This window comes from Myotis daubentonii, chromosome 9 (assembly GCF_963259705.1).
Source record: "Myotis daubentonii chromosome 9, mMyoDau2.1, whole genome shotgun sequence".
Taxonomy (NCBI): domain Eukaryota; kingdom Metazoa; phylum Chordata; class Mammalia; order Chiroptera; family Vespertilionidae; genus Myotis; species Myotis daubentonii.
In genome coordinates, this window is record NC_081848.1 from 24,263,238 (window position 1) to 24,290,424 (window position 27,187).

The 27,187-nt window shown below is 42.8% G+C and overlaps 1 protein-coding gene across 2 annotated transcripts in view; it reads right to left on the minus strand.

Moving 5' to 3' along the window:
- The window catches only part of AMOTL1 (angiomotin like 1), a 147,463-nt gene extending 120,480 nt beyond the window's left edge, over positions 1-26,983 (minus strand). The window contains exons 1-2 of one of the 2 annotated variants that reach the window (XM_059708115.1): positions 26,881-26,983; positions 3,923-4,057 (exon numbers count right to left, since the gene is read on the minus strand). In XM_059708115.1, the coding sequence (XP_059564098.1) occupies positions 3,923-4,007 (85 nt within the window). In that variant the 5' untranslated portion in view covers positions 4,008-4,057; positions 26,881-26,983. The remainder of the gene's footprint in view (positions 1-3,922; positions 4,058-26,880) is intronic. The other variant, XM_059708111.1, reaches the window with a different exon arrangement.
- Between the last annotated feature and the right edge of the window lie 204 nt (positions 26,984-27,187).

Below are 27,187 nucleotides of genomic sequence, written 5' to 3' on the forward strand. Positions count from 1 at the left end.
CCAGTCGTCTGTTCAACCAATCAAAGCATAATATGCTAATGATATGCTAAGGCCACTCAACTGCTTGCTATGACATGCATTGACCACCAGAGGGCAGACGCTCTGACCTGTAGGTTAGCTTGCTGCTGGGGTCCGGCCTATCGGAACTGAGCAAGACAGGCCAGAACCCTCCCACAGCCCCTCCCGAGCTGGCCTACCTCCCACGTCCCTCCCTGACCCTGATAGTGCACCAGTGGGGTCCCTCGGCCTGACCTGCGCTCTCTTGCAATCCAGGACCCCTTAGGGGATGTCAGAGAGCCAGTTTTGGTCCAATCCCACAGGCCAGGCCGAGAGACCCCACTGGTGCACGAATTCATGCACCAGGCCTCTAGTCTTTGATAAGTCTCCAAACCTGCTCTGTAAAATGAACAGACCTTTATGAATCTTGTTTAAAAAAATGCCAATCAGAGATCATGGAGAACAGATTCTATCGTTTTTGTCCTTTTACCATACCGTATGCAAAAGAAATAGACAAAAAGGATCAAGCACCACAGAAAGGTGGAGGTGCCCAAGAGTGTTGCACTTTGGAATTGACAGAGAATTAAAGTGGACAGAGCACAGCTCTGGGGCATGAAGACCTGAGTTTGAATGTGAGCTCTACTGGCCTTTGCTGGGTGAGCTTGGCCTAGTTATCTTGCCACATTACAAGACTCGGTTTCCTCATCTGCAAAATGGAGATAATAACTACTTGACAAGATTTCAATGAGGATTTGAATAAAATGAAACAACATCCATGGAGTGCTTGGCACACAGACTGCTCTCAGAAAAAGTTCCTTCCTTCCTTCCCGATGTGTTAAAACTCTGTCTGACCGCCCGCTGGCATGGCTCAGTGGTTGAGCATTGATCTATGAACCAGAAGGTCACTGTTCGATTCCCAGTCAGGGCACATGCCTGGGTTGCGGGTTCGATCCCCAGTAGGGGTCGTGCAGGAGGCAGTCAATCAATGATTCTCTCTCATCATTGATGTTTCTCTTTCTCTCTCCCTCTCCCATCCTTTCTGAAATCAATAAAAAAAATATTTTAAAATGTCTGACCTTGAGAGGCACCAGAAGGGAAATCTGCTCCTTCCTGATTTTATGGGCGTAATGGGAACAGCACCACTGGCTTCCTAGATGCACTGGCTTCCTAGATGCACCTAGATCACCCCCAGACCTGGCCCCCACCGCCAGGTTCTGTTTCCCAGACTCCCTGCCTGTCTTCTAGGCAGGAACCTAAGCAGGTTGAGTCCCCTGGGAAGAGTGGGTGACAGCAGGAATCCCAAACAGCCGAGTGAGCATATCTATAACAGGAAAGGTGTTTCACAGATTCATCGAGAAGGGCTGCGGGGCCTTGGCGCCTGCACCAATCCCCACACGATGGTGTGGCAGCTGGCAAATCAGAGCAACAGCCACATCAGCTTGTAATGCGACAGTCAGAATCAGTCTGGCCCCACACGGCCCCCTCTGTTTTGTGTGTCAGGCACTGCATATGATTTCGTTGGGGAAATGTCTTCCAGACCTTTAAAATAAGTTTGCAAAGCGCCTGGCCCAAGTCCTGGAGGGTATTTTTAGGCATGAAGGAGGCAGGAGTGGCAGGGGGACTTTCCTCCAGAAACTTCGGATCACCCCCAGACCTCCTGGATTCTCCCCAGGTAGTTTCCTGGAGGCTGTCCCACATTCCTGGCAGCCTGGGATACTCTGAGGATAATACGAAAGCAGATGTTGCAAGGATCTGGTCCAGCTCAAGGCCTGTGACTCACCAGGATGACTGGGCCTCCCGGGCAGACGACACCGTCCTTGGAGGACTCCGTGAAGCCAAGAAAAAACCCCAAGGCCTGGTCTCTTCCAGGACTTTCCCTAGGACTTCACTAGAAATGTCAACCCCATCAGCCCACATGGGGCCTCAGAGATGGAGCAGCTGGCACTGCCCAGGAGTGGGAGAGGAGGGACGGGGTGTGGGGTGTGGAGGAAAGCCGCTCTGGAGCAGGTAGGTCAGGCCTTGGCACTGCATCAGCTGAGGCGGCCATAGGAGGTTCTTGGATGATAATTGCCGCAACACGTTTCTTTCCCAACCCTGCTCAGAGCTAGTTCTCTTTTCTACTGTGGCAATAAAGTAAGAATCTGTAACAGGGACCACCAGAGCCTGAAACTGAGAAGGCAGAGTAGGGAGTGTTGGAGAGTGAGTTGAGGGGCAAAAGCCTACAGTAACTAGGGGTTAGGCAGATCTAGGTTTGAACCCCCCACTCTGCCATTTTCCAGCCGAATGACCTTGCACAAGTTTCTCAGCCTCCTCTGGCTCAGTTTTTTTCATTAATAAAATGAGAATAAGATTGTTGTGAGAATGAGTTGAGAAAAGTCTGTTTCTATACCAAAAAAGCTTAGCATTTTGTCTGGTATAATGTATCTACCTAACAAATGATTACAATGGTTTTGGTAGTTCATCTGATTCTGACGTGGGTCTGGCACAGTGGGGTTTCCACTTTGTTCCTGAGTGTGAGCTTCCTTATCTCGATTCAGCTTTTCGCTAGGCTCCCATTTGGGCCCTCTACCTAGTCCTTTAGGACCTGAGCCTTATCCTGGACCCCAGCCTATGCCTCTGAGAACCACCTAACACCAACTGCCCGCAAGAATTTTCAAATTTCAGCCACACTGATTCCTTGTAACTGTGCTTCACCCACATGCAGCAATACTACCTACTCTGCCTTGGACACCTCCATCATCACAGGCTGATTGTCTCAAGGGGACTCTCCCATTGTGTGGAGTAGTCTTGGTGAAAGATGCAGTGGCAGGTGCAGTACAGGAGCTCAGTAAGTGCTCATTGCTGAGAATGGGGCACAGCGGAGAGAGTAGTCTGGTGATCTCTATGTCTACCTCACCCTGTCTCTCTTGTATTCCCAGTGCTTGGCACATAGTAGAAACTCAATATTTATTGAGCGAATGGATAAACAAATAAATGGAAGGCATATCCTTATTAAAAGCATCATGTGACTGTGTTAACCTCAGTGGGCTTTGATCTCTCCATCCATAGACTGGCTCCTACCACCAAAGTAGATCTCCAATAATTTGGGGAGATGGGAGAAGGTTGAACTCTTAGACATGACCGAGGACCACAGCTCTGTGTCAGGGTATGGGTCTCACATTTATGCTGCAGTCCAATACAGTAACAACAGCCCCATCATTTAATGGCGAGTTGCCTTAATCAGATGCGAGGACAAAGAAAAAGAAGGGAAGGTGAGCTGACCTACTCTGTTTATGCTGGTTGCATTGTCCTCAACCCTAATCCTTGCAGGGCTGGGGAGAAGAGAGGAGAGGAGGCGAGGGGAGAAGAGACAAGCAGGAACACAATACCTGACATGGATTAGGTCTTACAGGGGTCCTCAAACTACGGCCCACGGGCCACATGCGGCCCACCGAAAACATTTGTTTTTTTACTTCAAAATAAGATATGTGCAGTGTGCATAGCAATTTGTTCATAGTTTTTTTTTAAACTATAGTCCGGCCCTCCAACGGTCTGAGGGACAGTGAACTGGCCCCCTGTTTAAAAAGTTTGAGGACCCCTGGAGGAGCTCAAAGATATGTGAGTAACTTCCCACCGGGCGAGGGCTCAGCAAATGACAGCTTACGTTACTCACGGTCCTATCACAGGCCTATGAAGCAGGCACTCTTACTCTCATGTTAGAGCTGAGGACACGATAGATTTTTCTCAAGGCCACATCGCTTGTAAATAGAATATTTAGGATCTGAACCCAGGTCTGCTGACTCCAAAGTCCAGGTTCCTCCTCGCTACCGACTGCTTTTGAAATGACAGATGGCACTGGGCACCTACTGAGCACAGCTGGGTTGATACAGTGAGTTCGGGAGTTGAAGAGTACCACGTGTATTAGGGACGCCCAAAGCAGCCGTACCTCCTCTGGTGTTGGCAAAATGATGAATTCCAGCATGAGACAACCAGGCTCCTTCCTCCAAAGGCCATGTTTCACTGAGGTCCATGCTTCCGACAAGTCTCTTATACCTGCAGCTCTCACATCCAATGACGCCTCCTAAAATAAAAAATGAGCACAAAAATGGAGATGAGTTACTGGTGATGCTCTCTTGAGAAGGGGAGGCTTTATGGAAGGAAAGGAGTATGTTTCCAGCTTATTATGTTTCTTTCACATGCAAAGGTTGCAAGATCTGGGCAAGGCCTGAGTGCGCGATCTTACAATGAGACTGCTCAAGTCCAGGAACCGCGGCTCTCTCTCCATCCGTGAACAAATGTTTATACTTAATTGAGCAACTAATACATGCCAGGCTTTGAGCAATAAACTGACTGTTCAGTTCTGCATATTTTGTAGACTCCTAGAATTCCAGCGTTGGATTCAGTAGGGCTCAATTTCATAACAATAAATACATATATACTATATATGCCTGGGAAACACGCTGGAAATTTTTTTAATTAAAAAGTTGAAAATAGCTATCATTGCATTGAAAATATGAGTGCTTTTTATTTTTTTGTAATTTTCTTCACTTTCCAGAATAAACATGCATTCTTTTTATGGTCTGAAAAAATATATTATATTATCTAAAAGGAAAATTCCAGGGCCAAAAAAGACCATGGAGACTAATCTTGCATTTCCTCTTGAAAATGATGATAAAAAGTCACAGGTCCAAGGGCCCTCCTGAAAAGGACACCCTGCTGGCTGCCCCCAAGAAGTCCCGCCTGGGGAATGTCCCCCTCATAAACTGCATCTGGGAAAACGACACCTCACGGCCAAACTTCTGCCCACATTGCAGAGCTCTTCATACCGCTGTGCGGGTAGCAGGTCCTCGAATGGATGCGGCTGAGTAATTGAGCATGACTGATGGACCTCATCAGCGAATGCAGCAACCGGACCATCCACCGGCAGAAATCCTGTCGCCTAATTACGATGGGCAGCCATTATCATTTGTTGTAATCAGAGCGCCTGGCTTGACTTGGTCTCCAGAATGCTGTTCACATTTGCCCTGCAGGCTCCCACACAGCTGCCCGACTGCCTGCAGACGTGGCAGACTGACTTGTTGCTTTTCGGCCGTCTGCCTAGAGAAGTGTGGCACTCTTGGGAGTCGCAACAAACCACCGAAAGTCTCTAGTCTAACACCAGGAGGTACCAAAGCCAGTACTGCTCTTTGCTGGGTACTGGCTCACTAGGGACTTGTGTTTAATGCGAACACTCCAAGTATTAGGAGGGAATCCCAGACCAGAACGGATATGGCACAATACTGTGGTGAAAACATTGCATTTTTCAATAAATCCCGATTTTAGCCCTGACTCTGTGTACTAACTGGGTGAGTTTGGGCAAACCACTTATTCTCTGGACTTAATTTCCTCAACTTTAAGAGAAGAAATTGGGACTAGATGTTGCCAAAGGCCTGTTTAGTCTTTCAAGACTTGCAGCCTATAATAATATGCTTTTACAGACAAAAGCAGCCTCTCCGCCCACATCTGGGGGCTGAGAAATATGCATTATTTATGCATTAGCAAAGGGCGACATCAGCCTCAGCAGTGAGAGGTGGCTGATTGAGGCCGAGGTGTCTGCCATTGGAAGAGAACATGCTCTCTGTGCAAAAGGGAAAGCATGTCTGGAATAGAAATCCAATCTCGGGCCATGATCACACTAGTATTGTCATCTATAGTTCTAATCAAATGAACTATTTAACACCTTGTATCTTCATCAATTATGAAATAACATTAACAATAATACTACATTCTTCAAAGGCAACATTTCTTTACAATGGATTGGTCACTCAAAACCATTTCATTAGTCCTTGCAGGATCCCTGAGAAGGGAGATTCTAAAAGCTCTGTTTGACAAAAATCGAGCTTTATTTTTTAATTGGAGAGTGATTTGTTTGTTTTTTCGTCCTCACCGAGGATATTTTCCCATTGATTTTTAGAGAGAGTGAGAACGAGAGTGAAACATCAATGTGGAAGAAATACATCCGTTGGTTTCCCCCTGCATGTACCTCAGTCAGCTGGGGATCAATCCTGCAACCTAGATATGTGCCCTTGATGGGGAATTGAACCTGAGACCTTTCAGTGCGTGGGCTGACGTTCTAACCACTGAGCACCACCGGCCAGGGCTGGAGAGTGGTTTTCAAAGTAGATTTCCCATCTTTCTTGGCCCAGTGGCCTAGGCACCCACTGGTCCCAGGAAACAGACTTGCAAGATGACATCTCTGGATGTGTGAGGTTAGGCTCCTACATCCATGCATTTATTTTATTAATCCAGTCTGCATAGGTTCATGTTGAGTGCTTTAACTTCAACCTGCAAACCGTAAAGATTTCTCTGCTGCCTGAATTTCACACCTCAGCTTGAGAAAGCCAAGCATAAAACATGAAATGAAATTGCATCAAACACAGGTATTTTGAGGAATATTTTGATCAATCACATCTGTTACTGTAACTCTAACACCATCACTTCAGGCCCAGGAAGCCACAGAGTGGCTCACGAAACTCTGGAGCCTAGAAAATATTTTCCAGGCCTCTGGCCATATACAATAAATTGTCCATGGTTTTCTATAATGTGTTTAACCTTTATACAGGGCAAAACTGTCAATGACTGCCCTGGCCAGCTGCTCAGGTTAGAGCATCAGCCCATGCACCAAAGGGCCCCTGGTCGGGGCCTGTGTGGGAAGCAACTGATGGATGTGTCTCTCTCACGTTGATGTTTCTCTCTCTCTCCCCACAAAACAAAAAAACCTTGTCCATGACTAAGTTCATGAAGAAGAAACTAAAGAGAGAGAAAAAAATTAATGCAACCCTGGGAGGTGAGTAAATGCTTTTCTCTAAAGCAGCACATGGCAGCTCAAACAACAGCATGCAGGATAAGGTGGGGTGGCATGAGTGGAAAGCCTACTGAAAACTTACAGTTGTACTTTGGGCTTTAAACAGCACTTTTTCAAAGAGATGTCTGTACTCCATGTTCATTGCCACATTATTCACAGTAGCCAAGAGATGGAAACAACCTAAGTGGCTTGTTAATAGATGAGTGGATAAGATGTTATATTTACACACACACACACACACACGCACACACACGCACGCACACACACACGCACACACAGGAATATTGTTCAGCCACAAGAAAAAAGGCAATCCTGCTATTTGGGACAACATAAATGGACCTGAAGGGCATTACACTAAGTGAAATAAGCTAGACAGAGGAAGACAAATACTGAATGGTATCACTTATATGTGGACTCTAAAAAGAAAAAAACCCCACAAAACTCATAGAAATGGAGCAGAAAAGTGGTTGCCAGGGGCAGGAAGGTGGGGGGGAATTGGGAGAGGGTGATAAAAGTGTACAAACTTTTGGCTATAAAATAAATAAGTTCTGAGGAGCTAATGTATAACATGGTGACTATCGTTGATAACACTGTGTTGTGTAACTGAAATTTGTTGAAAGTGTAGGACTTAAATATGTTTACAAAAAAAGATAAGAGAGGTGAAGATTTGTTCACTAGATGGGAGGAAATCACCTCACAATGTACACTTATATCAAATCATCACAATGTACACTTTAAATATCTTGAAATATTATTTGTCAAATATACCTCAATAAATCTGAAAATAAAATAAATAACTAGCAAAAAGGGGAAGGGGGAAAGGAGAGGGAGAGAGAAGAACTAAGCCACCTGGATAGTTGGGCACTGGGATCTATGGAATGTTGGAATATTATTAATACATAATTGATATTTAATAAATATTGGCCGAATAAATGGATGAATAAATGATAATAACCAGTGAATATGGCCCTTAGTCCGATGTTAAATACCATTAAGTTCCCAATAGAGACCTGTCTACGCTGAGAGAGTGGTGTGAATACGGTTGGATCATTGGACTTAAGGAGGCTTCACTCTATGGCTCTCCCGACGACCAGAACTCTCCTTAAACCAACACAACTTCCTCCCTTTTCAGAGCTGTCTGTGGAGTGAGCCATCCGCCCAGCTACCTGAGTCAGAAACTGGCCATTCTTGCTTGATTGATTACATCTCACATCCAATCAACCACCACACTTAGTACAGTCTAACTTTCAAATGTCTCAAGAATGCATCTGCTTCTCTCTGTGTTCATTGCCTCGGCCTTAGATCAGCCACTATCATCTCTCACCAAGATCCTGCAAAGACTTCAGTAGGTCTTTGGCCTCCCTTTCTTCCAACCATTCTCCACACTTTGCTGCAGTAATATTTTAAAGCACAAAGCTGACCACATAACTTCTTTTTTTCAAGTATAGGTGTTGTGTGTGTGTGTGTGTGTGTGTTGTTGTTGTTGTTGTTTTAATATGTTTTTATTGATTTTAGAGAGTGAGGAAGAGAGAGAGAGAGACAGAAACATCAATGAGAGAGAAAAACATCAACATTGATTGTCTGCCTCCTGCATGCCCGCTATTGGGGATGGAGCCTGGAACCTGGGCACGTACTCTGACTGAGAATCGATGTGATGCCTCTTTGTGCATGGGTCAGTGCTCAACCACTGAGCCACATTTGCTGGCTGACACATCACTTCTTGATTAAAATACTTCAATTATTCATCATTCCTATGAGCCAGTTTGGACCACTTAACATGGCATCTAAGGTCCAATGATAGCGAAGCAGTTGCCATCCCTGAATAAGTTTCCCTGTTTGGTCTTTTGTATATTTAGCAATTCCTGGGGCTCTGGCAAGATTGTTCTTCCTGCCTCACAGTGCTAACTACAACTTACCATTCTCATCTCATCTTAGATATGGTCACGTGTTCCCCTCAGACTTCCCTGTGCTCTCCCCATTACAGCATGTATCACACTATCCTGTGATTGACTGTTAATGTGTCTCTAGAGTTTAGTCCATACTCTATGTAGTTGAGAGCAGACAAATTTGACACAAGCATATCTCAGTTTAGCATATCCATTTGGAAAGTATTCTCTTTGCTACCTCACCCTCTGCCTCTGCTTCTTTGGAAATTTCTCCACCTAAAAACCACACCCTATCTGCCTCTGATTCTTGACCTCATTCTGACCTCAGCCAGTCTAACTTGCTGAGATTCTCCCACTTAAACTCCCACTTCAGTTGGCATACCTGCTCCTCTGCCCAGCATGCCAGTAGAACCCCCTCATTCACCTGCCTCCCTCCCCAAGCTAGGGATGAAACTACACAGAAGACACCTGCCCACCTAATGCAGCCGAGCCCGCCTCGGCCTCTAACCAACAGCTCCAGCCAGGGTCATTGCTGACAGAGGGGGCTTCATTTAGGAACACAAATGCAGAGAAGTCTTGGCCATACTTTGACTCTGCCTTAACTGCCATGATAGAGCTCCATCTGTAGAGAAGGAATCACTTAACCTGAAGTGCCATGTTCAGGGAACCAAAAGGCACCTGCCATCATACAAATATCCAAGCAACCACGGGTTCTAAGGAATATGAACACCCTCATAACAAGCAAGCCCATTTGCTGATAACTTATACTATAAATCAAGATATACATTAACGTAGAGAGACAGAGATATACAAGATGAATTCATTCATTCATTTGATAAATATTTACTTAGCATCTCCTGTGTACTAGTCACTGTGCTAAATGCTTGGGATATAAAAGGCTAAATATCCCCCTTTCTCCAAGGAGTTTTTAACCTTGTGGGAGAGACACGTATCTGGACATACAGTTACAGAACAATGTGGTAAGTGCAAGCATGAGGCAGGCACAAGTTAAACCAAAGATCTGCAAGTAACAGAATCTGGAGGTTGGGAGGGATCTTAGGGCCTTCAGTCCAACCCTTAAATTATGCATGACTCCCCAGCTGCCCACCCAGCCTATTCTTAAATACCCCCAGGCAGCCTATTACACTTGTGAACACTTCTGCCAAGCAGTTCACTTTTAAATTCTCAACAACATACGGATGTGCATAGGTAATCCTCAGGGCCGCCGAGCTGTTCTAGGACCTCCTGCCCCTTGCTCTGTTCTTCAAAGGCTGCTTGCAGGTGGGACACTCCACCAGGAATATCCAGGTCTTACCCCGTTCTAATGCCCTGCAAGCCCCCAGATCTGCACCTTCTTCAGCGAGTCAAGAATCAGAAGGAACGTTCCATCTTGGTTATGAGTAGGGGGTATAAATATATCTTGTCACACCCAGAAAACAAACCAAACACCTAAGTTGAAACCCAAGAGAGAAGAGGTCACATGATGGGCCCTTCCTTCTCAGCAGGGCATTTCTAGCTAAAATCTACATTATCTAGGCTCTCGGTGTCCTAATGCACTTGGTATGCTTAACACACACATAGGCTGGGTGGCTTGTAAACAACAGAAACTTTCTCACAGTTCTTGAGGCTGGAAAGTCCAAGATCAGGATGCCAGCATGGTCAGGTTCTAGCCAGAACTCTCTTTTGTTGCAGACTACTGGCTTCTCCTTGCGTCCTCACATCCAAAAAGGAGATCCAGGGAGCTGTTTGGGGTCCCTTTTAAAAGGGCACGGATCCCATTCATGACCTAATTACCTGCCAAAGGCCCCACCTCCTACTACCATCACATTAGGAGTTAGGAGTTCAACTTACAGATTTTGAAAGAGACACACATTCAATCCATTGTGCAAGGTCAAGCCTGGTTTCAGCTAGCAGAAAACCCCAATCACCGGTGGACCACAGCAGGCTAGAGAGCAGTCTCTTCTAGGGCTGCCCCAAGGGTTTGGCTCTTATGAGTTTCAATGTCTAAACTTGGAAGGTTATTTTCCTTCCAGCTCCAAATAGTCCAAACATTTCACAATACTCATCTGGGCTCTTAGTATTCAAGTGGTACAATTCAGTGGCACTTAACAATAGGAAACTCTTAAGCTTGGTTGGAAGAGAAGAGTAGAACACCCTAAGAATCCACTGTGAAAGAAAAGACCTCTTTATGTCAATAAAAGGACAGGAGATGCTGGAGGCATAGAGTCTTACTCTGTCTGAAATGGCTGATGTTTAGAAAGTTGACATGATTATTCTGGCCTTCTGATGTGTTTTAAAGAATTTTTAGCAGCTTTGTAGAATTGGAATGTTTGAGTAACTTGAAAACTATTATTTCAAACTAGAGGCCAGGTGCACGAATTCGTGAACCAGTGGGGTCCCTCAGCCTGGCCTGCGGGATTGGGCTGAAACCAGCTCTCCGACAACCCCCAAGGAGTCCTGGATTGTGAGAGGGCACAGGCCAGGCCGAGGGACCCCACTGGTGCACAATCAGAGCCAGGGAGGGATTAGGGAGGGTTCCAGGGTGTGTCTGGCCCATCTCACTCAGTCCCAATCGCCCGGACCCCAGCAGCAAGCTAACGTACTGGTTGAAGCATCTGCTCCCTGGTGGTCAGTTCATGTCATAGCGAGCAGTTGAGCGGCCTTAGCATATTATGCTTTGATTGGTTGAACGGACAACTGGACGACTGGACAACTTAGCACATTAGGCTTTTGTTATATAGGACTGGCTTATCCAACTGGTCAGAGTATTTGTGAAGCTACCATGGGATTTATTGATGTTAATATTTTAAGTATTCCAGTAAATAATTTATGCTACTATTCCCTAAGAAGCCGTGGCAACAAGCCTATTTTTAGGAAACCTAATGAAGTTATAAAATTATGAGGTTCTTTGCAGAATTCTCAGTGACGCAGGCTTTGCATTTCCAAGTTAGTCCACTGAGACCAAGCTCAGAAGTCACCTCCACCATGAAACTTTTCCAGACCCAGTTATTTCCTTTTTCCTTTGTGCTTCTCAGAAGTTTCTGTATTCCATTAAGACACCCCTTTTCTACTGGAGAGGAATATTCTCTTTACAAAGTGATTGTCATATCCATTGGAAGGTGTCTTTGTCCTCAGCACAAAGTCATATCTTATCCACCCTTCCCTTCCCACAAAATGACTGGCCAGGCCTGGGGTCAGGCAACGCTTACTGAATGAATGAGACTGACCTACCTACAGCTGAGAAACTGAAATGAGTTTGTACCTGCAAACTCTTCACATAACTCAGGGTTAAATCAGCAATCATAATAAAATGTGTGTGGCCATATTCTGCTATCCAAGCAGCACAAGTACACATGGAAGAATGGAAGAGTAAAGAAAAAGAAATATATATAATATAATACTAATAAAAGGGTAATATGCTAATTAAAGTGGACGTCTTCTGGATGTCAATCTGGACAAAGCCATAGTGGCTGCGAGGGCCTAGGGCCGGTGCCCCGTGGGAGAGGCAGGCAGTGCCACGCAGTAGGGGTGGGCCATGGCTCAGGCAGCCATGGTGGGGTAGCTGGCAGTGGCTGCAGCAGCAGCAGGGTAATGGGGGCAGTGCCTTTACCTGATTGGCCAGGTTGCCTCCTGCAGAGGGAGGACAGACTGCAGCTTAGGCCAGGGGTGAGACAGAGGCGGTTAGGGGCAATCAGGCCAGTAGGGGAGCAAGTTAGGGGTGATCAGGCCAGGAGGGGGACAATCAAGTAGGGGCGATCAGGCAGGCACCTGCCCTCCTGTGCATGAATTTCATGCACCGGGCCTAATAATATATATATATATATATATATATATATATATATATATATATATATATATATATATATAAAATTAAAACTGGGTTCTCACCTGGCTTGGGGTCATTTCTTAATTTATGACCTTGGACAAATCACTTCATCTCTCTGCAGCTCAGTTTTTCTAGTGGGTGAAACAGGGCCCATAAAATCCTTTATTCCATCCTTACCAGAGTTTTATGAATATCAAATGCAACTGGAGAATCATCAAAACAGTGCACAATGCATAGCACTGTTATCATTCAGCAAATTTGCTTATAGATATCACCTGCTATGCAGCTTGAATTGCAACTTGGAGTTGCTCAACTTGGGAGGTGACATAGCATGTGGGAGGCAGTATAAATGCGGTGGGGAACAGCAAGGACTTTGCGAACAGATCTAGATTTACATCCCAGGTCCACCATTTCTTCGCAGTGATCTGTGAGCAAGGCATATAATGTTGAGCCTATCTGTAATAGGGGATCATAATATACCTTTTTGTGGGTTTGTTTAAGGATTAAATGCAAAGATATGTAATATACCTAGTATAGACCCTCGCCAGTGATACAACTCAATAAATGGCAATAGCCGTTGTTTTCATGATCATCATTATTAACTCTTAAAGTAGATACACTTCTGGAAGTGAGAGTCCCATCTGCAAACTTCATTCCATGGGGAAACAGGATGAACTGCGACCAGGCATTAGAAAGCAGCCATTTGTCCCCGAAGGAAAGCTGCGGGCTAGAACGCACTGCCCCAGAAAAGGGCCTGTGCAAAGTGGGTAAGAGTACAAACACCAACAATGTGCAACATGCCAGGGCTAGAAAGGGAGGGGGGAAGCTAGGCAGACAGAATAACAGAGGCAAAGAGGCAGAGGAAACTCCTGTAAGGACTTGCTGGGGCAGAGCCCAGAACAAGGCTGCCTGCGTGTGGAATGTTGGGAACCCACAGGAGAAGATTAAGTGGTTCTATCTGAGACAGGGAGCCAGGCTGCAGCCTATGAGGCAAAGAGACAAAGAGCCAGAATGAGATAAACCGCCACGGCTCTGATTATGAACCAAGAATAGGATATTGACGTGGGTCCCACGGCAAAGGGCTGTTGTTCACACTCAGATCTTACAGCCACACCTGTGCAGGGGGAATATCGGTCACCGTCTAACCCAGCTGCCCACCAGAAAGATAACATGAGCAACATGAATCATTTAAAAATAGCCACATGTAAAAAAAGTAATACAGGTGAAAGTAATTTTAATAATATATGTTATTTAAACCACTATATCTAAAACAGTATTTTGACATATACTCAATATAAAAATGAGTAATGAGAATATTAGATTTTTTTTCACATCAATGCTTTAAAATCCGGTGTGTATTTTCACTCACAGCACATGGCATTTTATAGTAGCCACACCTCAAGTGCTCATTAGCCACTCAGCACAGATCAAATCCCAAGAGAAAATGAATTCCATTCTCCTGACCTCCTAGCCCAGTGATGGCGAACCTATGACACGCGTGTCAGAGGTGACACGCGAACTCATTTTTTTGGTTGATTTTTCTTTGTTAAATGGCATTTAAGTATATAAAATAAATATCAAAAATATGTCTTTGCTTTACTATGATTGCAAATATCAAAAAACTTCTATATGTGACACGGCACCAGAGTTAAGTTGGGGTTTTTCAAAATGCTGACATGCCGAGCTCAAAAGGTTCACCATCACTGTCCTAGGCTGTTGACACCTTTTGAAAGTCCAAATTCATGGAGCCAGAAACAACCTCTGGAGATGTTCACAGTGCAAGGGCCATCCATCTATGCATTCCTGATAGGTTTCCCCTTAGGATCTTTCCTTGAATTTAGGCAGTTTCATACCCATTGAGAACCATCCTCCAATTAAACATTCCCAGAGGGCTGACTTGGTGGTTCACTGGACAGATTAATCATGGTGGATGTACTATCCACTCTCCCATTCTAAGGGAAATTGCCTTGGTCTGGCCCAGCTGACCAAGAGTGGGAGCATGACTCTCTGAACCATTCCATCCACTGACGTAGTCACCTGACATGGAAACTCCTACCCAACCAGGGACAGACCCTGTGGACCAGCTGGGCCAATCAGGCCCTCTGTCAGGAGTACAGAGGCAGCTGATGGGGAGAAGCATGGGAAGAAGACACACAAGGGGCAGAATGAGCAGTAATAATACTGGGTTCCAGTCCATCCTCAGCCTTCTTCAGGTTCCTCTCCGATCTGTTTTCCAGATCAGCCTTCCAAAAGCCACTTTATTTGAACAGAGCAGGCCTCCAGATGAAAGACCTTTGGAAGCCTCCTGTGGGAAGGTCTTTAAATAGCGCTGGTTCCCGGAGCTCAGTTGGAACCTTTCAGAACCAACCACAGTGTGGGCTCCGGAGGAGCAGCTGTTTTGCTGTTTCTGGTTTTCCAAGAGATTCCTGTATCTCTTGTGGTCATGACCAGATTATAAGAATCCCGTATGTTCTGAGGGAGCCTTGCCTCTCAACACCAAGGCCTACCACAGAGATGGAAGCTTTCACACACTTTTGAGCAAAGGTCTTTTCCACCTCTCCCCTCCGGACTGTGTTTACATTCAGGCCCATGCCAACAGTGAGCCCGGCAGAGGAGTGATGGATCACTTTGGGTTGCATTCCTAAGTAATTATTCTGAAAAGACCTCATCACAGTGGCCTTCTGGGGACTCTTTGAAGCCTCACATCATCTACAGCCGTGGTTCTCAGCGTGACTGCACATTAGGGCCACCTGGGGCACTTTCAAAGCATGCCTGTGCCCAGGCCCGCTCCCAGACACCGATCAGAATCTCTAGGGCAGGGCCCGGCCATCTGCATTTCTTAAAAGCTCCCCAAGCAATCCTAGAGGGCAACCACAACAGAAATTGCAAAAGTGATCTAGGACTGATATACAGAATATGCCCTTATTATAGGCTTGGGTTTCTAGCAGAAAAATTGCATACTATACACACACACACTTCTAATCACAGAGAGGAAGGGCTGGAAGGAATAGCAAACTTTTACTACAGCTAGGGAAAGAGGAGCAGTTTCAAGCTTGGGAGTATGATAAGGCTTAGAAGGAAATATTTAATATCATACCCTTTATGTGTGTTTTTTTACCTTTTTACAATGCATATTTATTATTATTGTAATTTTTTAGATAAAAAGGTTTTCTCACTTTTAATTTGTGCTTCTATATTTGGAAGTCCATTTTCTTTTGTTATGTTTATAGGCCATTTGTATTCCTTTTCTTCTGAACAGGCTATTCGTGTGCTTGGCCCATTTCTACTCAATTTATTTTTCTTGTTGAATGTACTACTTAAAGCTTAAGAAAACATATTTTGCTATGTTATGTACACTATGTGAATGATTTTTTCCATATGTCATTGTATTTTATTTTGCTTATACTGTTTTCATCAATATTTCATGTAATTATATGTATCAGTCTTTTTCTGTATAGGTTCTGAGTTTGGTGTCATGCCTGAGAAGGTCGTTTCTATTTTAAGACTATTAAATAATTTACCCATTTAAAATTATTTTTATTGTATCACTAGTGGCCTGGTGCACGGATTCATGCACATTAAGAGGAAATTAATTAGAAGAAAGATTCGTGTGGTAATTACATTACTGCAAAAAAATCACATGTCAAAATAGTATATATAATATAGTATTATAAAATTAAAATACAAAATATTTTAATATTGCTATTTGCCCTTTCTCTGTAATAGAAGTGTCAGAGATGAAAGAAAATTAGTAAAATATATATGAAAATAATAGATAAATTGATTAATAACTAAACAATATTCTGTCAACGACATGGCTTTCTTTCTGCTTCAGAGATACATTGTGCAATAGTTGGTCTTCAGACATATTATGGCGTTGCGTGCGATTAGTGCCAGTGAGAGTTTTATATGTATTGTGCATGTGTGCGTGCGCGAGTCAACGTTTATTTTTAAATTGCCAGTGAGCGTCATATGTACCGGCCGGCCGTCAGTCAGTCAGTCTGTCGGTCGGTCAGACAATCAGACAAATGTCTTAGCTTTTTATATAGAAAGATATTAATATTTTTTATCACTCTGGGATTTATTAGAGATAGGGATCCAGCTTAATTTTCCTTTCCAAGTGGCAGTCTTCTCCCAATACCACTAGGTTTAAATGCTACATTGCCATGCTTGTTGGCTCTATTTCTGGATTCTTTATGCTCCTCCATTGATGTCTCTAATGTTGCAACAATATTTTAATTATTGTATATTGGAGCAGCTCGAATATCTAGTACGGCTAAACTTCCTTTCCTACATTTCTTTTCTCCCTCCCCCCAAATTTTTTTTCTGGCTAGTCTCATTTTTTAATTTTAAAAGTTTGATAAGGGACAAGATATTATAGACTCTTTTCTCTTCACTTGTCTCCTCTAAATTTAACTAAATACCCTGGAAATAACTCAACAGACTATCATAAAAGGAGCCTAGAAGATGGAAAACAGAAGGCTGACTGGCTATGGACCTCAGAACTCAAGAAACCATTGGTGATTTTCCCAGGTTTTCTTCTTATCTACCATATATCCCATACTGGGCACCAGGGAGGCCTACAACCCAAAACAACAGACAAAAAATTAAAAAAAAAAAGACAAGAAAAGCCTTCTCTCTGTGACCAAAGGACAGGGAAAGGACGCACCCAGCAGAGACCTAGTGGGAAGATACATCCCTGACCTCCAGTTAGGCAGTGACAGGACCAAGAGACTGATCTCCTACAGCTGCAATTGAGTAGAGCTAACTCATTCCCTGCCCTGCAGCAGGATCCCCACCCTACGCCCAGAATAGCAGTGGTCCACATCTTCATCAGCATCAGTAGGGGTCTCTGTCCCACACCTGAGACAGCATCATAGAGCCTGAGTGGGATCCATCACCTGCCCCACACCCACCAAGCAGCCCAGAGGAATAATGCAGGAGCCCAAATAGTAACCCATGTTACTGCTGTAAGAACTCTGACAACAAATTGTCATTGGAACTAGAGCTTACAAAAGTAGGCAAGGACCTACACTCTAAGTCTGAATAGGGTGACTACCTACAAAAATAAAATGTTTAAATAGGATCAAGCATCTCCTATCATAACATCAAAATTTCCCAAAGTATATTTGGAAATCACTCAACATACCAAGAACCAGGAAAAATACAAGTTGAACGAGAGAAGACAACCAATGCCGTACTGAGCTATAAATCAGAGGCTGGAATTACCTGACAAGGATGTTAAAGCAGCCATTATAAATGGGCTTCGGTAAACAATTATGGATCCTCTTGAAACTAATGTAAAAATATAATGTTTTAGTTAAAAAAAAAGTTCTGAAAAAGGACCAAATGAAAAATGTAAATTTAGACAATAGCAAAAATAATTTTTTTTAAAAAAAAAAAACCTCACTAGATAGGAAGGAAATAAAAAACATAACAATAGAAATAAATGAAAACTGAAAACAGGAACACAATAGAGAAAATCAGTAAAACAAACAGCTGGTTGTTGTAGGAAAAGAAATCAGTAAGATCAATAAAACTCTCGCTAGACTGATAAGGATAAAATGAAAGAAGATATAAATTACCAACATCAGGAATGAAACTGTAGGTATTGCTACAGATCCTGTAGCCATTAAAAGGATAATAACAAAATCTATGGACAACTTTATCATATTAAATTCAACAACTTCAAAAAAAATAGCTTAATGCCTTGAAACCATAAAGAATGAAAACTCAACCAAGATGAAATTGATAATCTGAATAGTCTACAATTATTAAAAAGTTTGAATTTATAATTTGAAAGTTCCTGAAAAAGAAATCTCTTGATCCAAATGATTTCACTGGAAAATTTTACCAAGTATTTAAAGAAGAATTAACACCAATTTTACACCAGCTCTTCCAAAATATAGATGAGAAGGAATCACTTTGTATCTCATTTTATGAGGCCAGTATTTCCTTGATATCAAAAATCAAAGGCAATACAAAAAGGGAGAACTACAAATCAATAACTCTCATGAACTGAGATACAAACATTCCCAATAAAATATCAATAAATTGAATCCAGTAGTTCTTTATAAACCACCTATAATATACCATGACCAAGTGGAACTTATTCTAGATATGCAAAGCTTGTTCAATATTTAAAAATCATTCAATTCTAGAGGTGAAAAATAATATGATCATATCAATTCTTGCAGGAAAAAAAACATGGAACAAAATCCAATACTCATTCATGACAAAAATTTTCAACCAAGTAAGTATAGAAACTTACTCAACTTGATTGAGAACATCTACAAAAAATCTACAGTTAACACCTTATTTAATGATAAAAGACTGAATGCTTTTCCTCTAAGAATAGGAACAAGACAAGGGTGTGTGTTCTCACCACTCTACCTCAACATAGTTTTGAAAATTCTAGCCAGCAAAATAAGGCAAGAAAAAGAAATTAAAGTCAAACAGATTGGAAAGTGAAAATTAAAATTATCTCTATTTTCACATGAAAGGATGGTCTATATAGAAAATCCCAATGAATCTACAAGAAAACTAGAACTAATAGATGAATTCAGCACAATTACAGGATTTACTATCAATAAACAAATTATTAATTCTATTTCCGGGAGATATAGGTCACAGGGTACAGACTTTTAGCTACAAGGTGAATAAATTCTAGAGACCTAATGTATAGCCTGTGTCTACAGTTAATCATAATGTATTATATACTTGAAATTTGCTAAGAGTGAGATCTTCAGTAAGCTTTCTCAAATGTTCTCAGCACACAAATACGCATACACATAGTAACTATGTGAGCTGATGGATATATTAATTAGCTTGATTATGATAATCACTTTATAATGCATATTATATCAAACAGCATGCTGTACACTTTAAATATAAGCAATGCTTATTTTTCAATCAGACCTCAACAAAGCTGGGTAGTAAATAATAGAAAAAATAATTGTATTTTTATATACTAAATTTATACATGAAAAATGAAATGTAACAATGCAATGCCATTTTCAATTGTTCCAAATAAAATACTTAACTATAAATTTAACAAAATATGTTCAGGACCTTCATGCTGAACATCCCAAAATGCTGAGGGAAGAAACCAAGCAAACATGAGTAATGGCAGAAATTTCTCATATTTGAGGACTAGAAGACGCTACGTAGCAAAGATGTCATCTCTTCAAATTAAACTACACGTTTACCAGGATTCCTATCTAAATCCCAGCAAGGTTTTTGTAGGCAAAGACAAGCGTTTTATAACATTTATACGAACAGTGAAAGGCCTGAGGGTAGCCAAAGCAATTTTGAGAAAGAACACCAACATGGGAAGAATCACGCTGCCTGCTGTCTGTTTTATTATGTGGCTTCTAGATAGCATGTAGAGTAACCTAGATGGTGTGGTATTGTCAGAGGGAGAGACACATGGGTTAATGGAATAGAGTGGAAAGCCCAGAGGTAGAGTCATATGAATATACTCAATTTATTTTTGACAGAGGTTCAAAACCAATTCAATGAAGAAGAGCTAGCCTTTTTATCAAACAGTGCTAGAGCCATTGGACATACAAAGGCAAGAAAATGAACTTCAACCTAAACCTGACTCCTCATATAAAAATGATCTCAAAATGGATTACAGATTTAAATGTAAAACCATAGAGTTCTTAGAAAAAAATAAGAGTCCATAAAAGGGAAAACTGATAAATTGGACTTTATCAAAATTTAAAACTTTTGCTCTGTGAAAGATTCTATTAGAGAATGAAGTAAAAATTTACAGAGTGGGAGAAAATATTTGTATACTACACATCTGAAAAAGAATGTGTATCTAGAATATATAAAGAACTAGCAAAACTCAACAGTAAAAAGCAAACTATCCAACCAGAAAATGGGCAAAATACATTAACAAACATTTCACTGAAGAAGATATATAGAGGGTGAATAAATATGTGAAAAGATGACCAATACCAGAAACCTTTAGGGAAATGCAAATTAAAAATCACAAGGTATCACCACCCAGCTATCAGAATGGCTAAATAAAAAATAGGGATGACGTCAAACTGTGACAAGGATGCAGAGAAAGTCTGTCACTCATGTATTGCAAAAGGTAATGGCCACTCTGGAAAAACAGTTTGGCACTTCCTTTTAAAACTCTTGGGAATTTATCCCAGAGAAATGACAATTTATGTTCCTGAAGAAATTTGCATACAAATACCTGCTCAAGCAGCTTTATTTGTGATAGCCCCTCTGCCCCAGTGGGTAAACGGGTGAATAATTAAACTGTAGTACAGCCATACCTGTGGAATACTACTCAGCAATAAAAAAGAACCAACTATCGATACATACTTGGTGGATCTCAAAAAATTAGGCTGTGAAAAAAAGTAGAGCCCATGCATATAAATACTGTATGTCTCCATTTATAAACATTCATGAAATAAAATTATATAGATGGACAACAGATGAATGACTTCAAAGGGTTAAGGAAGGGAATGGATCTCTTACCCCCCCCTTGCCCCCCAGCCCTCCCCAGCCTTCCCGCTGTAGTTTGACAGTCTGTTCGATGCTGCTCTGCCTCTGTATCTATTTTTGTTCATCAGTTTATAATGGTCTTTATTATCCATAAATGAGTGAGATCATGTGGTATTTTTCTTTCATTGACTGGCTTATGCATGCATATAAGCATAACCAATGGACATAAGACACTCGGGGGTAGGGGAGGCCGGGGGAATGTCAAGGGGCGGGGGGGAAGCAGACATATGTAATACTCTTTGTAATACTTTAAGCAATAAAACAAAATTAAAAAACTAAATTAAAAAAGGAAGGGAATGGATACAAAAGGATAGTATAGAGAGCCTGTGGTATTCATGTACTTTAATATCTTGATTGTGGGAATAGTTTAATGAAGTTAGCATGATAAAAATTATGTTCAATTATACACAGACACACAAATGAGTACATGTATAACTGATCATATCCAAATAAGGTCTGTGATTGCATCAATGTCCATGACCTGCTTTTGATAGTTATGCAAAATGTAAACACTGGGAGAGGCTGGGTGAAGCAGGCACACACTCATGAATCTATTAATATTTTGTAATAAAAGTATTTTTTAAAAATACACGAATCAGTTTTTCTTTAATAGTCAGAAAGTTTGTATTATTCTTTGTTTAAAATATCCATATGACTAGACCAACCACAAATTTAATGAGACAAGTTCATAGATTGAAATTTCAGTAACTCTTATTCACAAAATATAAATAAAGGAGAACTTAACACATTTTTCTCTCAAGAATTCTGTTACCCTTCATTTTGACTACCCTACTAAAGTGATGGCATGTGTAAACAGGGGAACCTGACATTTCTGGACCTTCCTGGCTACAAGTCCCCCAACTTTAATTTCTCCTTAAATAGAATTTTTAAAAAATAATAATAGTTAATATGTTTTGAGCAATAAGCTACTCAACTACCTGCTACACAGTAGAAGGTAAGAAGAGGACTTATAAGAAATTGGAAAATATGGTCTCAGTTCATATTGTTTAAGATATAGGGGATTTACAGCATGGAGGCACCTGGTGAGTATTATGCTAAGCAAAATAAGCCAGTCAGAGAAAGACAAGTATCATATGATCTCACTCATATGTGGAATCTAATGAACAAAATAGATCCAGAGGCACAGAAGCAGGAAACAGACTGATAAATCTCAGAGGGAAGGCGAGGGGAGGGAGAGGGAGTGGTGGCACAGGGAGAGATTAACCAGAGAATTTATATTTATATGCATTTATGCATAACCCATGGACACAGACAATAGTGCGGTGAAGGCCTTGGGGGGCAGGTGCAGGGTGGAGGGGACCAATGGGGAAAAAAGGAGACATCTGTAATACTTTCAATAATAAAGATAATGAAAATTAATTAATTAATTAAGCCACAAAAAAGATATAGGGAAAATAATGCATAATTATGCTTTTTAAGCATTTGAATATATGTTTGGAAGACAAGAGAAAAAATGGCAGTAGAATAAGTATTCACATATAGATATTTGGTTTGATTTGAACAATTATTGAACACATCTTGGGCACCTATAGTGTGACTGATTGGAGCTCTAGGCTTGCCAGGGAGCCCGTGGCTTTGGAATTTGTGGCAATAGTACCATCAGTGAGACACCAACACCATCACTACTACTACTGGTGACTGCTATTCAGTCAGCACGGTGTGATAGACACTATGCTAAGCGCTCACAAATATCATCTCATTTAAATCTCCACGAGAACTTTGTGAGATGGCATTCTTATCCAGATTTTGAAGTTGAAGAAATTGAGAAGAGAGATATCTAGATACTTTCCAAGGTCAGCCAACTGGAAAATGTCAGAATCCAGATCACAACCCAGGTCATCTGATTTCTAAATTCAGGCTCTAACCACTATTCCATGCGTCTTCCCTGAAGCTTATTTTAAATTCTCCTGTTTGCTGCTCTTTTACAGGAGTCTCACTAGCTTTCCACCAGACCGCAGGGCTCTGGGCATTTGACGTCATATTTTTTCTGCTCTGCCTGCTTCCCCCAACAAATCCCATGTGGAGGATGGAGCAGCATTGGAAGGGCAGGTAAAGGAGATCTTCCTGAAGAGCTGAGCATGAATAGTTAGGTGGGTAAGTGATGGAGGCAGATGATGAGAGAAAAGTGTGTGTGTGTGTGTGTGTGTGTGTGTATTTTCCCCCTCCACTGATTTAGTTATAAGGGTAAAGCCAGTTAGTAAAGTAATCGAGCCTCTTTCTCAGGTTTTTAAAACTAAAACATTTCCTTCCTTAGTGTCTAAGGCCTGAGAATATTCAAGGACAAAGGACTTTCTGGACAGATTCCTCTACTCCTGCACACACCCGGGGGGCTTGATCGAGGCTTGCTTCTAAGCAAGACTACCACTTCCTTCCAGTTATCTATTGCTGTGAAGCGAACTGCCTGCAAACGATAGCACACATTGCACATGGTCATCTCCCAGGGTTCTGTGGGCTGCCTGGGCTGAGCCGAGCTGGTCTCACTCGGGGGCTCTCACACAGTTGAGGTCTGGCTGCGTCTGGAGTCATTGGAAGGCTTCCTCCCTGGGGCCTAAATCTGAGTGGCTGGAAAGCCTGGGGCCGCCTGGGCTTGTCTGCATGGAGCCTCCCCACCAGCTAGCATGGGGTTCCTCACAGCGTGGTGGTCTCAGGGTAATTAGTGGTCGTGCACTGGGGCTGGCTTGTACCAACATGTCAGAGCTGATTCTGTGTGTTTCTTTCCAACCCTGCATTCAGTGTTGTCGCTTTGGTAGCTGGAAATTGGCCATAGTGGAAGGTAGTATTTTTACCATGAAAACGAACAAACACTGCAAATCTGGGTTTTTCTCTTCTCTCCCCGCCTCCCACCCCCAGACAGCCAGGTTGCCAGCACATGAATTTATATCGTGGTTGGCTCCCAGCCCAGAATGAGTGAGCCAAGACAACCCAAGAGGAAGCAGCAAAGCTTCTTAGAACCTAGCCATGGGAGTCCCCAAATGTCACTTTCTTCTTATCCCATTGGTCAAACAAGTCCCTAAAGCTAGCCCTAATTCAAGAGGAGGAGAGCTATCATCCATGTCCCATGGAAGAGTAGCAAGTAAATTGTGTAACATAGGACCTGGTACAGAGTAGGCACTCAGTAAGTACTTGGTGAATGAATGAATGAGTCAAGTCACTTAAACACTAATCCATATATCCTTAAATCACTTGTAAGTATAACGCTTTCTGGGAAGTTTTATTTCAACATCAGAGAGGCCAGTGAATTTTAAGTCCTCAAAAAACCTAAATCTAAAAATTCCTTGATATAGATCTACTCACCCTCTGCCTGCAGGTATTCACAGATCTGATCTGTGTATGCAAGCCCTCCCTGCTTATCTACTTGACTGCTGCTGTACACATGACAATTGCAGAATGCTTGTGTTATAGATGTTTTTATACTATTTATATTTGCTTTGCTTCCCTGAGTAAAGGCAAATTCCTTAAGAGAGTCCTCATGTGTTTCTTTGCCACTCCTCCTTCCTACTGTGCCGAAAACAGGTCATTATACATGTACATACACACGAATGCTCACAAGATATATGATGGTTAGAGATTATAAGCCTTAAAAGGGAAGGAAGTAAAAATTCTTAATTGCTATGTTTCAGAGCCTTCCCTAAAGGTTCTAATTGAACCCTTATGTTCGTCCAGTGAAGGAGGCATTATTATTTCCACTTCACAGGTCAGGAAAACGTGTCTTAGGAAGGTTCAGCAGCCTGGTCAAGGCTACATAGAAGCGGAGGAGCTGGGATTCAAATGCAGACCCGCATGGCTCCAAGGCCTGAGCTTTATGCACCCACCCTCACCTACCCCCATTCTCTCTGCCTCCCTCCTTGAAGGACCTATAAGAGTCATAAAAATGCTGATGTTTCTAAACCCCAAGAGGGGAACAGGTGTTTCAAGTTCTGCTCTTGTTTAAAAAAAATGTCCTTTAAAAGCTTGGGAAGATAAGAAGTTTAAAATGCGTCAGGAAGGAAGTGAGCCTGGTATCAGGGAGGTCAGCTAGAAGGTTATTGCAATGACTAAGGCAAAGAGCATTAGTAGGTTGGACCAAGGTGGTGGTAGTGGAGTGGAGCGATGTGAACATTTTTGCGGGATATTAAGAAGACAGAATCACAGGCTAGTGGATGATTGGTTTGTGCAGGTGCTGATCACTCACTGTAGAATCATCTGGCTGCACCAGGATGGCAAGGCTAAAGAGAGGAAGCCTGTGTGGGAGGTTTCTATAATCCTGGAAGAAGATGATAAGGGCTTGTTAAACTAGGAAAATAGCCATGGAACGGAAAGAATGCATGAATTTGAGAGATTATATGGAGGCAGAATCTGTTGGATGTGTTGTCAAACTGGATGTGGGAATGTGAGGACAAAGGAGAGGTCAAGGGTGAAGTTCAGAAATCTGTTATGGACAACCAGATGCTTTTCACTGAGCTAGGGACACAAAACGGGGAGCAGATTTCAGGTAAGGATAAACTCTGGATGCGCCAAGGGAGAGGTGAACGTGTCAGCAGGTGCTGGCAACCAATATGCAATTGCATTTATAACAAAACATCCTTATCTAATGAGATTCTTGCTCCCTTCAGAGGTTAAAAATGGACATACCACCGGCCAGTGTGGCTCAATGGGTGAGCATCAACCTGTAACCAGGAGGTCATGGTTCGATTCCTGGTCAGGCCACATGCCCAGGTTGCAGGCTCAGTCCCCAGTGGGGGGCATGTGGGAAGCAGTATGTTGATGATTGTCTCTCACAATTGATGTTTCTAACTCTCTCCCTCTCCCTTCCTCTCTAAAATCAATATATCAATATATGTGTGTATATATATATATATATATATATATATATATATATATATACTTATATTTAAAAAGGAACATATCAAATACTATGTGTAGTAGGGTTGTGTGTCAGGTAATAAAAGGCTTTTGCAAGTCTCAATGTTTTCACTTCACGGTGGTTCAACTCTCTCCAAAAGCCATTTATCACCCTGTAGGCGCCTCCATCATAACCAAGATGTCTTTATTGAGCCTCCAAAGCTAATAAGAGATGTCTGATTCAATCAGGGACAGTGACTCATGTAACCCATTGAAAGTGCTGCAGGGAGACTTCAGTGGTTCCTCAGGTCACAGGTCCGCCTGCACATACACACACACACACACACACACCCCAAAACTCATGCTCATTTTCTTAGAAGCCAAGACAGGCGCAAAGATGTGTTTGCACACTTCTGCACGCCCCCCTCCCCCCCCAAGCAGGACAGCCATTGTTTACACAGGTGCCTGCATGTCAGGGCAGGAAGCGGGCCCCTTTGTCTCCTCCACTCTGAGGAAGATGGAGCATTCACCTCGGCGAATGAGCAAATAAAGGCTCTTGGGAGAGCTGCTGCCTTCCTGCGCATCAGCTTTTGTCATGAGATCCTACAGGAGTTCTACCCAAACGCAAAGCCAGTCCTTAGGAAGGCAAAGGGGGTACGAGAGTCCCAACCCCAAGCAAACCACCTGTAGGCGCTTCCCCAATGTGCCTGTTACACAACTCTCAGCACAGGCACCGAAACCAAGCTCGGATTAGAGTTCCCTGCCCACGGTGAGCACCCCTACTTTCGCACCCAGCTGCGTGGGGTGCTCCTCATCCAGCTCAGAGCCCGTCGCCCCCCCCGGGTGATACCAGATGGCTGGGAACCCACTGGCCTCCTCCCCCAATCCCAAGTCCCTGGACCTGACTCCACCTTTACCCAGAGATGCCCCCCAAATAAAGCTTTCTTGGGTGAAAACCCACGAAATCAGAGCTTGCTTACCTGAGAGAAGGTCCTGGCGACCAGCAGCAGAAAAAACAAGTCCTCACAGAAGTGACAGGGACTCACAGGACGAATCTGTTGGTTTCAAAAGAAGAAAGGTGACTTCATCCCGTGCCCTGGAGTTGAAAAGAGCAACGAGTGCTCCCTGGCTGAGCCAACTCTGCCTCATCGGCGATGACTCCATCCAAATTATGCAGCCGCTGCCCAGACATGCTCACACTCCAGAAGGTAAATCTCTGGAATCTGACTAGCCCTGTTTTCAAAGAGCTTCAGCAAGTCCTGAAGCACCAATCACCTTGCCCAGCAC